This window comes from Geospiza fortis, unplaced genomic scaffold (assembly GCF_000277835.1).
Source record: "Geospiza fortis unplaced genomic scaffold, GeoFor_1.0 scaffold14, whole genome shotgun sequence".
NCBI lineage: Eukaryota > Metazoa > Chordata > Aves > Passeriformes > Thraupidae > Geospiza > Geospiza fortis.
In genome coordinates, this window is record NW_005054512.1 from 174,544 (window position 1) to 186,388 (window position 11,845).

The following is an 11,845-nucleotide window of genomic DNA, read 5'->3' on the forward strand; positions in this document are numbered from 1 at the left end:
CGCCGGGGGGCCTGGCTCTCGCGTCACCACGGCAACGGCCACGCCCCCTTCGCACCGTTACCGCCCCCTGCCGGGAGCCGCCCGCACTGCGCCCCGCGGCGGGAGCGAGGCCTCATGGGAAATGTAGGCGCTGCCTGTGGCGTAACCTGGGGGCGGAGCGTCCTGAGGGCTGCCCAGTATGGCGGCGCCGCCGGGTGAGGGCAGTTGGCTCCGCGCCCACGTACCCCAAGCGTTGCCAGTGACCCTCTTCGCCCCCAGCAGTTCGCACCGCGGCCCCCTCGCGCCTCGGTGGAACACAATAACCCAGCCTCGAGGCGGAGCTGGGAAGGGCTCACTGTGCCCAGAAAACCCACGCAGAGTGGTGGGGTCCTGTGTCCCAGTGGCCTGGCCAGGATGGTGTGGAGCAGGCAGGGACCCCACTCAGGGCCACCCTGATGTATGATATATTGTGTGTGCCAGCAGAGGGAAGGGGGCAGCGGCGATGTATTTGACCTGCAGCCCCTGCAGCGCCCGTGCCCCCGCTGTGCGTCACCACGGCCGCGTGGGCCCGGGCCAGGGCTGCACCCCGGGCACACTGAGCGCTTTGTCCCTTCGGCCACGGCGGAAAAAAACTGAGAGAAACACTGTGAGACTGGGGGCAGGCCCGGGAGGAAACAGATCATAATCTCGCCAACGAACTCAGCTCATCTCCGAGTGCAGAGATGGAGTCGGTGCAGAGCTTGCACCCAGGGCCTGTTCCAGAGGCCACCCTGGCTCTGTGCCCCAGGCTATAAACACCCCAAAGGCACAGCTGACTGGGACTGTATCTATACAGAGGTGCTTGAAAAACTAACCCAAATGATGGTGGGTTATTGGGGCTTTTTTGTTTCATTCTGTGTCCCTCTTGGCCCTCCACACACCAACCAAAAATCTGCTCGTGGGGCCACTTTTCACAGGTTGTGGCTGATTCCTTTCAAAGGGTTCCTTCACACAGGGGAAATCCCAACCCTACCCTGCCAAGGAAAGGGGGCTGGTGCCTGCAGTGTGTGGGGCAGGAGGTCTGTGGCCAGGGGCTCCAAAAGCTTTATTGGTCATTAGTTTCTGCTAACTAAGTGGCTCCAGTACTACCAACCACTGCCAGGGAACACAGTGGTTGCTGTAGTTAGGGACACCTGGCGTGGTGTGGGGTGACAAGAAGGCCCTGCTTGGTCAGTCCAGGTGTCCTTGGCTGGTGGCAAAGCCCACACCCTGGAGCTCAGTGAGTGATGCAGAAGGGTTGTTGTAGAAACCAAGGGGGAGCTGCAGCCCTGGGCCACAGGGTCCCGACCCAGCAGTGGCTCTTTTTTAGTACAGGTTGTAAAACAGAGCACAAGGAATTGAGTTCTTCAGTCCAGAGGAGAAGGTCCCACTGCCCTCTCCCCAGCACTGGGCTGCCTGAGCCTCCTGGCACGGGGTGGCTGCAGCCCTTCACTGATGGAAATGGGAGCACCTCTGCCTTGTGCAGTCCCCTGCAGGCTCTGTGCTGGTCCCCATGCAGAGATGGCCACACTGACTGTCCACCTGGAGGGACAAGCTGAGCCCTGCCATTCCCAGCTGGGCTCTGCCACCCTGGTGGGTTAATTGGTGGGCTCTGTGGCCATGGTGTCCGCATCTGGAGATGGCAGCATGCTGCTGTTCCCGCCATTGCTCACGTTTTCCTTGCTGTTTTCCGTTGTGGGGTCACTGCCTTTATCCTCCACCCTCTGCTTGAGTTTGAGGGAGGAATCTCTCCGTGACAGAAGGGGCTGGTAGCCAGCGAAGACTCCTCCACTCACGTTTGTTCGCTTGTCTGGGGGTGGAGGGAAAAAGAGAATTGTTTACCAGGAGCCCAAACTGACTGTTCACCTGAGAAAAAGGTTTGTGGAGCCCCTCCTTGCAGGAGGCATTGTGGTATCTTCTCTGAGAGTCCTTCCAGCCACCAGATGCCCCCAAAAAGGGGAAGATGGGTGGGGGTGTGGGCATGGGGTCAGCTGGCTCAGCTGTTTCCTACCTCCAGGCCCGATGGGGTGCATCAGTCGGTTCATCTGCACGTTCCAGTGCTTGACGTTGGTGCTGGCCTGTCGCAGCTTCCGCTGGGCCGCCTGCAGGGGATGGAGCAAGGGGTGAGCTGCTGCCCCACGGGCACAGAGCAAAGGGTGAGCTGCTGCCCCAATGGGACCACGGGCACGGCTTTCACTTCCCTGAGTAAGCCTGGACTGGAGGTTCCTTCTGGGATGGAGACCCAGCTCAATCTCCTCTAGACCTTCTGCTCCCCCTCCAACCCTCTCCCATTCACACACTCCCACAGCTGACATCAGTGCTTTGTCCCAGGGCAGGACACACTTGCCCTGTCTCAGCCACTGCATCACATCCTGCCTGCACATGGCACACCTCAGAAACCCCCACAGCAGCTCCAGCTTGGTCCTCCCCAGTATGGAGGTGACTCTGGGAGGGCTGGAAAGTCCCCTGGGCTCACCATGTGAGGAGATGTGGCACAGATGTGATGCTCACCATGACATCTTGGTCCACCCGCTGCCTGTTCACTCTCACTTCTTCCAGCTGCTTCTGCGCCTCTTCCAGACACTTGTTCTTGTTCTCCATCTCCTGCTTGAGGACTTGCTTCTCCCTCTGAGTTCTGATGATATATTCTTCTTGCTCCTCCTTCAGCTTCATCAGCTGTTTCAGCTTCTCCTCTTCCTCAGCCAGTAGCCTGACAATGAAGAGCAAGAGGTGAGGATATCCCCCTGCCACTTCTTCCCCCAGCTTTCTCTGTCCCACCCTGCATACTGGGAACTCACCAGCACACCCCAGTACCCAGGAGCACTGAGCTGCCCTGGGAGCAGGGCTGCCCGAGGAGGGGGAGGGATGCCCTGGTCCTACCTGGCCTGAGCGTATCTCACAGCCTCCTCGTCCTGCCGCGCTTTCACCTCCTGCTGCAGGGCCTCCTGCAGCCTCTCCTGCATGTCCTCCAGCTCCAGGATGCGCTTGCGCTGCCGCTCTGCCTCGGCCTCCTTCAGGACCATCTCTGCCTGCATGGAGGCACGAGCCTGGGCGGGGACAGGAGACATCAGTGGGCCAGCCACCACCAGTGTCCCCAGAAGCCACTCGGGCCCACTGGGTGGATTGGGCCAGAGCAGGGGCAGCCCATGGTGACAGGTCCAAAGCAAAGCTGTTTCCCTGCTCAGGAGACAGGCTGTGTCATTTGGAGCCAATGCTGGCTGTGAGGTCAGAAATGGGCTCCCTGTCCAGCCTGGCACCAGCATTTGCCTCTCACTGTCCCCCAGCTAAAGCCCCTTGAGACAGAATGTCCTTGTCTCCTGCTCAAAGGGATCTCAGGCACAACAGAGCCCAGAGGTGATTGGTGGCAGCAGCACTGTACATCCAAACCCCTGGGCTGCCCTGGGCAAGGGAAGGAGAAGGAAGCACCCACCCCATGGGCAGCACGGCCCCTGTGGGATGCACCCACCTGCTCTGCCTCCAGCAGCTGGATCTCCAGGGTCCTCTGCATCTCCTCGTGCTGCTGCCTCCGCCGCTGCTCCTCCTCCTGCAGCAGGATCTCTGCCTGCCTCTGGGCCTCCTTGAGCAGCTCCAGCTCCTGCAGCTTCCTCTCCTTTTCCTCCTGCAGCTGCTTGAGCCGTTGCGTCTCCTCCTCCTTGGCCGCCTTGCGCTGCTCCCGCTGCTCCCGCTCCTCCCGGCGCTTCTGCTTCAGGTCCTTGTGCAGGGACTTCTTTCCCTCGGCCTGCAGCCTGATGGCAGTCTGGATGGCTGCAGAGGGAGGGCACGGTCAGTGGGGACAGCAGGGGGCACGGGGAAGCTGGGGAAGGGGCATGGGGTGGGCACGGACCGAGTGTCCACTCCTGGCGCTGCCGGGTGTCCGAGGCGCTCATCTCGTAGGTGCGGGACGAGGTCTTCACACAGAACATGCACCTCTTCCCATCCCTGTCTGGCAACACCTGCAGGGAGAGGACACAGCACAGCGTTACCCCACCTGATCCCCCCATCTTCAGCCACAGGAGTGGCTCTCCCATGCTCATGGATGTGACACTGTGTGTTTTTGGGTCTCCCTTCCAAGCTGAGCGTGGCCCGGGCTGTACCTCCACGCAGCAGTGCTTGTCCAACGTGATGCTCCCCTTCTTCTCCTTCCGTTCCTCGCTCATGTAGTAGGAGAGGGCACTGGGCTTCAGCATGAACCACCGCTCTGACCAGTTCCTCCTCAGCTGACCCTTCTTCCAGAGGTAGCCCTGCACCCGAGAGACACGGAGATCAAAACAGGGTGGGAGCAGGACTGAGCTTGTGCCCCAGAATATGTGAGCTCCTTGCCTGTTTGAGCACATCCTCGATGACCTCCTGGTACACCTCCTCCACAGCCATGCTGATGGCCTCCTGCTCGATGCCTCTGAGGAACCTCCCCGAGTTCACCATGTCCAGGAACTGCCAGACCGTGAGGCCGCCCTGCCCCTGCGGCTCCTGGGACAGGAAATCCTCCAGCTCGCAGGAGTTCAGCTCCACGTTCATGGCTGTGCAGATCTTCTTCAGCAGATACTCCACCTGTGGGGAGGAGGACACTCACTGACAACAGTGTCTCTGTATGGGGACAGGGCTGTCCCCACCCCATCAAGCCATTTTGGAGAGCCCAAGGCCACATCTCTCTCCAGGCAGCAGGCAGGCTCAGGAGACTGGAGCTGGGTTAGTGTTTGACCTCTACCAAGAGGTTTTTCCTTTTAACCCCAAGGCTGGGATGTTTTTTCTGGTTTGTCTGCAGAGTAAGAAAACTCTGTAGCAGTCAAGGGCCTGAAGGAGCCCAGGCCAGCACTGCTGAACACCATTCAGGACTGATGTCTCAAAGCCACAGTGAGCTCGGCACCACTGCTTCCCAAAAATCACTGGGGAGGAGCAGGGGGACAGGTCCCTGTGGAGAGGAGCATCATTTTAAAACTGCAAATAAAAAGAGTCAAGATGGTTGACATGGTGTGGGAAAGATTTACCCCAGCTCAAGTTTTGCTGCCAGCTCTCCTCTGCCCATAGTCTGGGGACTGAGACCAGTGGTTACTGCAGGGAGCCACACAGGAAGGTGACACACAGCAGGGTCCCCACACCCAGCTGGATTTTTTATGTCATTTAATTGTGAAAGGGGGCAAGAATTGAGTTCTGGTGCTCAGGATGATTCACTTTTTCATGGTTGGGGAACAGGAAACACCTCTCCCAGGGCACAGGAAGTGCGGTTGCCCTCCTACGTCTGCGCAGCATGGTGCTTCTTGCCTTTTTTCTCCTCTTCTTTTCTTTTTTTTTTTTTTTTTTAAATTTTGTCTTTTCTGCTGATCTCAGGAGGTTGAGGGGTAGAAGACAACAGCAGCCATTTGCCCAGCCAAGTTCCTTCTGCTGAGGCCACTCTTGGCTTCTGCACGTGTGCATTCCCCCCAGATCTGCCCCCCTTCTCATGGGGGTTTAATCTGACCCCAGAGAAAGGGAGAACTTTCCCCCCTAAATGCTGTGGAATTTGGAGATTACTGTGAGGCTTTTCTTTGGCTGGCACCTCACCCTTAACACTCTTCATGCTGGGCAGGGACTGAGCCCTGGGTGGCAGTGGCCATGGAGAGGGACAGCCAGGTCTGCTCTGCCACTGCCCTCCAGGCAGGAGAGCACCTTGGAGGGGTCTCCCCTCTGAAGTCCCCCTTCTCCCTGGGCAGCGGGGGTGGCTGTGGGCACAGCAGGGGTGTCCAGGGCAGGCAGCCCCCTTGTCCCACCCCCAGCCTCCTCTCTCTCACCCCCTGGGACACCACATCTCGCAGGATGCAGTGGGACACGCCAGGAAGCGATGGTGTCACCCACAGATGGGGCTCTGCCAGCACATGGAGCCCTGGGAGGACAGGGCTGGGGGGAGAGGCAGGTCCTACCTCATCTGGCACCATGACAAGAGGGTATTTGTCTTCTGACAGAAAGTTGAAGAGACACCAGAGCTTGAAAGCATCCTGGTGGGACACAACACTATTCCCATTCCGGTCGGGTTTGTAGTTCTTCTTCGCTGTCAGGGTCCAGCAGAGCTCATCAAAGTTTTCTTTGACAAAAGCACCTTCCTCCACCTGCAGGCAGGAGTCAGGGGGTGAGTGGGGAGCTGAAGAGCTATGGAGGGGAGTTCTGGGGAAGGAAGTGCTGGAGAGAAGAAACCTCACTCCTAAAATCTGTCCAGTGAGAAGCATGGCAGCACCAGCAGGAAGCCTGGGGTGCAGCACAGGCAGGATGATGTGGAGCTCTCATCCCCAGTGCCTCCATGGTTTGGGGTTTCTTGTTATCCCATTCAACTACAGGGAGGAACTGAGGAGGGAAGCCAGTAGGAATGGTGCCTCCAGCAGCCTCTTCCCTGCTGCTGGTATTTAATTGTGTCCTGGCACTGTGAGCTGCCCCAGGCAGCAGGTTTGGTGCAGATGGGTCAAGTGAGATGGGGATCAGAGGAGCTCTGGCTGTCCCTGAGTGCTCTATCCCAGCTGTGTGAGCACAGGAGCAGCAAAGCTGAAGGAAAACCTTTGGGTGGCAAAAGCTCAAAGCTTCTCTTACTAGGAAAACCCACTTCCCTCTTTTCAGGCTGCCTCTGGGATTCTATTAGCCATGGTGAAACCAGAAGGGGTGGGTTTAAAGATCACCTTCCAAAGAACCATGTGAGCAACTGGAAGGATTTTGGCCACTCTGTGATGGGGCTGGGCTGACCTGGGGCAGCTCCTGCTCTGGGCTGAGGGAGCTGGGGAAGGCTCTGCCCTTGTTTGCTGCTGACCAGATCCCTGCAGCCAAGATCAGCATTGCTGGACCAAGCTGGGCAGCTGCTGAGCAGCTCTGGGCAAGGCAGAGATGGGCACAGGGATGGGGACTGGCACAGGGACAAGAACAGCAGGGCAGTGAAGGGTTACTGCACCCAGCTCGGGCCCCTTTCTGTGAGCACACAGTGGAAGAAAGCCGTCAGTCATTCTTCCTCTCCTCACATGCCTGGAAGAAACAGCACCCACAGACCAACCTCTGGCTGTGCCCGACAAAGGTGTCTTTGAACCACAGGAAGAAAGGGAGAAAGCCCCTGCCCACCCCAACTCTGCTCCTCCTTGCAGCTCCCTGTCCTCTTTGCCAAATGAGGTCGCACCTCAAAGGTGAGGATAAAAGGGGCTGATTTCTCTCTCTGAGCCCTTCAGGAAACATGGGCAGAGGTGCTGCTCCATCCAGAGCCGTGATGTAAAGGGATGACTTCATCCTTGCCAGGGAGATGCTGAGTATTAAACATTTCTCACTCATTTTGGCTTTCACCTGAGCAGTCCCCATCTCTCTGCACCCCCTTTCCACCCACCAAGGAATGTGATTTCCAAGAGCTAAGGGGAGCTCCCAGGAACCTCACACGAGGAGCAGCAGGTCTGGGGGATGACCAAGGAGCTCACCTTGTCCAGGATGTACTTGTTGAGGTAGGGCATGTAGCCCTGGCTGGACACTGGCCCATCATCATCATCACGGAAATGCTCCTCCAGTGCCACGGGGTCGTGGGGGATGCACAGCACCGTGTACAGGTTGTGAGACAGCACCTGGCCAAGCACAAGGGGTGGTGAGAAGGTGAATACCCTCCAGCCCTGCCCCAGCACATCCCCAAGGTGCCACCCCCTCAGTCCCCCCCCTGCATGGCATCACCTCCCAGCAGCCACAGCATCAAGTTATTTGGGTTTGGCATAATTTCCAAATGTAAACTTTAGAGAATCATTTAGAAACAGGCAAAATTCGAGGATTTTTCCACACTAGTTTCTTTTCTTGGCACATGAGGAACTTCTTTCTTGAAAGGGCTGTTTCAAACTTCTCAGGGCAAACAGGACTCGCTCTGATCTAGAAAAGTTGATAAGCCACCCCAAGCTATGCATTTGGCACAACCAGGCCCAGCCTGGCAGCACCCACTGTCTGCTGGGGACACAGAAAGATGGAAACATGAAAATAGGAAAGACTGGTGAGAAACCAAGCAAAGGTTTTGTCTGGAATGGAGATCTGGAGACACATCATCCCCAGAAACACTCAGCAAGGCTGGCCAACAGCCCACTTTGTTCAAATCCCCCCAAATAAAGCAGCTTTACAAGCTCATGGATTTCCCAAGTGCTGGAAAGCCTGGAGCAAGGCTGCCCAGGAGCACCAGCAGCATCTCTAGCTTGTGGTGCTGGGCAGGTGGTGCTCTCCTTGCCTTTACATCCCAGAAGCAGGAGATGGTTAAACGAGTGTCCCAGACTGACACCTCCCCACTGCACCAGGATCTGCCAGTGCAGCTTGCCAAGGGCTCAAGAGGGGCTGGAGGAGATGGAACAGCATCCCTACTCCTCTGTGCAGGGCTGGAAATTTCCTCCCAGCAGCAGAGGAGCTGCCCGAGGCCACGATGGCTGCTGCAGCTGGAGACAGTTCTTGCTCAACCAGATCTTCATTCTCTTTTCCAGCCTCTGGACCAATGGGATCAGCAGGACTCCACCCTGTGCTCACACAACAGGGCTGTAGCCCTGAGCACTGCTGCTACACTGTGCCTTTTGGGGCTCAGTGCAGCCCCAGGGTCCACACAGTGGTGGGAAGGCCTGGGAATATCATGGACATCCTCCAGCATGGTAACAAGTCCATCAGGATGAATTCAAAGTTTGGGAATTGTATCCTATCCTGTGTTTCCAACGTGGTCCCTCATCTCCATCCTTCACCCCTCCTCCCAGAGCACCCCTAAAAATCCCTGTGAGGTCTCACTTGTCACCCCGGCCATGGGGGACACCCTGAGCCCCTGCATCCATCCTGGCACCCTGTGACCCTCCTCTCACAGGGCTGTCACTGACAAACGGGGAGGAAAGCCCAGGCCTGGTCAGGCTGGAGATGGGAGAGCTGAGGAACCCTTGCAGGCTCTGAAACAGTGACAGGAGGAGAACAGCAGGGGAAAGGGATGCTAGGAAAGCAGTTTGCTGGCACCTAACCCTAACCCTAGCCCTAACCCTTCCCCTGTAGAAAAGACGGGATGGCTGGGGGTCAGGGGTCGGCCTGACTCCTCCTAGTGCCCTGGATTCCTCTGAGCAGCAGCCGTGTTTGTGCTCTCCACGCTCTCCCACCGCTGGCACACCCATCACCCATGGGCAGAGGCGCCCAAAAGCACCAGGGCAGTGCTCAGTGTTTCTGGCCACACCGAGGGACCACACCCCAGCCCTCCCAGCCCTTCCAGGGAGGGGATGCAATGTGGATGCCATGGGACAGAGAGAGAGAAAAGACAAGTGTTTCTCACAGCGGTTTGTGAGAAGTTTTAAAACTTCTAGAAAGATGTGATAACTTGTTGACTATAAACAATTTGCAAGTGGTGTTTTTCTACTTTATTTTTCTGTTCCTCTCAAAGACAGTGCGTGAGGAAGATGTTTCTGTTAGTTAGCCAATACAATAGAATCTATCGTACCACTCTGTGCAGTTCTTTTGAATAAAGCCTTCTCTGCCTTTGCTACAATCCTGCCTCTCGCCTGTTCCTGCCCCGACCCCGGCCCGAGAGCGACAATGCAATGGCACTGAGAGCACAAACCCTTCCCAGGGGCAGGGCTGGGGCTGTGCCTGTGCTGGGAGCAAAGCTCCCCGAGCTCTCGGGGCGCGCAGCACCCGACCGACCGCAAGCTGTCCTTCCTTCCTTCCTGTGCACACACACACACACACACACACACACCTCCACTGCCAGGGCATCTGCACACGCCTGCCTGCTCTGAGGTGCCCCCGCAAGGAGCACAACGGCTTCCCACAGCTGTGTCTTCATGCTGGAAACCCTGACAGGTTCACAGCACTGCCCAGGGCTGGCTTTAACACAGAATATGCAGCAGGGCCTTTTGCACTCTTCTGCTTAGCCAAATACGCCAACATCACGCTCATGAACACACTAACTGCTATTCTGTTCTTTAAGCCAAGCCTCTTCAACCTCCCTCAAGAACTATTCCCTGCTGCACTAGCCACAAAAGTCCTGCTCCTATCAGCAGCATTCCTACGAGTTCGCTCTGCTCTCCCACCCAGCTCTGTCCTCTCAGTGCAAGCCCAGTGTCTCTCCCACCCCTGTTCAAGACCCTTCGTGCAGCAACACGCCCAGGTGAGGGAGCAGAGCCCAGCTCAGGGCTCAGCAGCCCTGGAGGGGTTTGGAGAGGGCTCGGTGGCTTTAATACTTCATTGGTCAGAGCAGTGAGACCCTGCATTCCTCCCTCACTGAACTGCGGCTGGCCTGTGTAGGCTGGGGCAAACTCGAGTGTTTCTGTGGGTGGAAACAAACTCTGCCTGGGCTAGAGGCAGCGGGAAAGTCATCCAGAGCTGAGCTGTGCTCTTCAGTGACCTGCTGCCAACCCATCCTGTCACTGATGGCGCGTGGGAGAACATCCTCTCCCCTCTCAAGTGTCCCCCTGGGTAAAGTCACTTCAGAGGGGCCATCCCCAGCATCACCATAGCCACAGACCCTGCATGAACTGTCCACGAAACTGCCGTTAAAATCAGAGTTTCTGTGGCTCAGCATTGTCTCTGGTGATACAGATCTCGCAAGACAAGCACTGCTGCCGCTTTTGGGTCCATCCCGTGCCTGGGCCAGACTCTGGACCCAGAGCAGTGGTGCAGGGGGTGCTGTGAGGGGAGCACAGCAGCCCCTCTCAGGGATTAGCAAACAGAATTAAGCTCTGGCCTACTTTAGGATTTTCCCTAATTCCTTCAGCTATTTCTACAGTTTTAGCAGGGGAGTGTGGCTCGCAGGGCTCATGCCACGAGTTCTGGGGGGCAGCCGGAGGCTCTGAGCCGCAGAGGCTGAGCAGGAAGAATCTGCCTCCCGCTGCTTCTCCTCCAGATCCCTCAAACAAAACTCCTCATTCTGGGGCAAAACACACCCCCCTGCCAAAGACCAGCACCTTCCCTGCAGTCTGTCCTGGGGAAGCCCTATAAAATAAAGGGAATGGAGGAAAAGGGGGTCTTTTTGCAGTGGTTCAAAACGGTCTCGCAGCCTGGCAGCAGCTGCCATGTCCTGACGCAATAGCTCCCTGTGCTCAGCGTGCTCCTGCTCAGGTCTCCTCTCTCATCCCAGACCCTGGTACCAATCAGCATTTCCAACCCCAATGCCAGCCTAAGAACCAAAACGGATGAAAAAAACACATTCCCACCACGTGCAAAGGTGAAAAAAATCAATTATTCTCAGAGCCAAGGGGCTCCCTGGTGGGTGCCAGCAACCCTGGCCTGGGGGCAGACAAAAAGGTTTCTAGAGCTGTGATGGGTTTGATGAAAGACTGAGGGCATGAGCCCTCTGAAAGCTGCTAAGAGTGGAAAGAGGGGAAAGCGGAGAGTTTTTAAAAGTGCTGCGTTACTTCTAGCCACAGCACTGAGGAGTTTTTGTTAAAAAACAACCTGTCCCTACCTCGCGACCCACAGGCTCAGCAGGAGGAACACAGGTGCTCCGGCAAGCAAGAAAACGTAAACAGAATTTGGGCTCTTAGGTGGCCATAAAAAGCACAAGAAACGGATAACTAAAATTTAGATTTCTTATCATTTTCACCTAGAAAACACATCTGAGCATGAATTCCCCCCCACCCGTTTTTTTTAAAGGGAGATGCCACAGAGCCTGAGAACTTCACCAGGAAGCAACAGCAAGATCTTATTGATCTTAATATTTAACAATTTCTCCGTGGAAACCCGCGGGGATGCAGAGCAGCCCCGGGCTCGCTCCTCCGCTCGCTCCCACCCTCCCTCCGTGCGCCGGGACCCCGGGGACTCACTTTGAGCTGGGATTTGGACACCTTGCCGCTCTTCTCCACGTCCAGGGCGGTGAAGGCGTACCAGATGGACTTGAGCAGCTCGGCTCGCAGGTCCATGGCTGGCGGCG

At 56.9% G+C, this 11,845-nt stretch overlaps 1 protein-coding gene across 1 annotated transcript; it reads right to left on the reverse strand.

The window, feature by feature from the left end:
* Window positions 1-1,044: 1,044 nt before the first annotated feature.
* DEF6 (DEF6 guanine nucleotide exchange factor) lies at window positions 1,045-11,839 on the reverse strand. The gene is made up of 11 exons (XM_005428898.2): window positions 11,739-11,839; window positions 7,410-7,550; window positions 5,892-6,077; window positions 4,318-4,545; window positions 4,092-4,238; window positions 3,842-3,950; window positions 3,464-3,762; window positions 2,878-3,044; window positions 2,509-2,707; window positions 2,009-2,099; window positions 1,045-1,807 (listed from the first exon to the last, which is right to left on the reverse strand). The coding sequence occupies exons 1-11, from the start codon at window positions 11,832-11,834 to the stop codon at window positions 1,596-1,598; spliced, it is 1,875 nt and encodes a 624-aa protein (XP_005428955.1). The 5' UTR covers window positions 11,835-11,839; the 3' UTR covers window positions 1,045-1,595.
* Window positions 11,840-11,845: the final 6 nt, after the last annotated feature.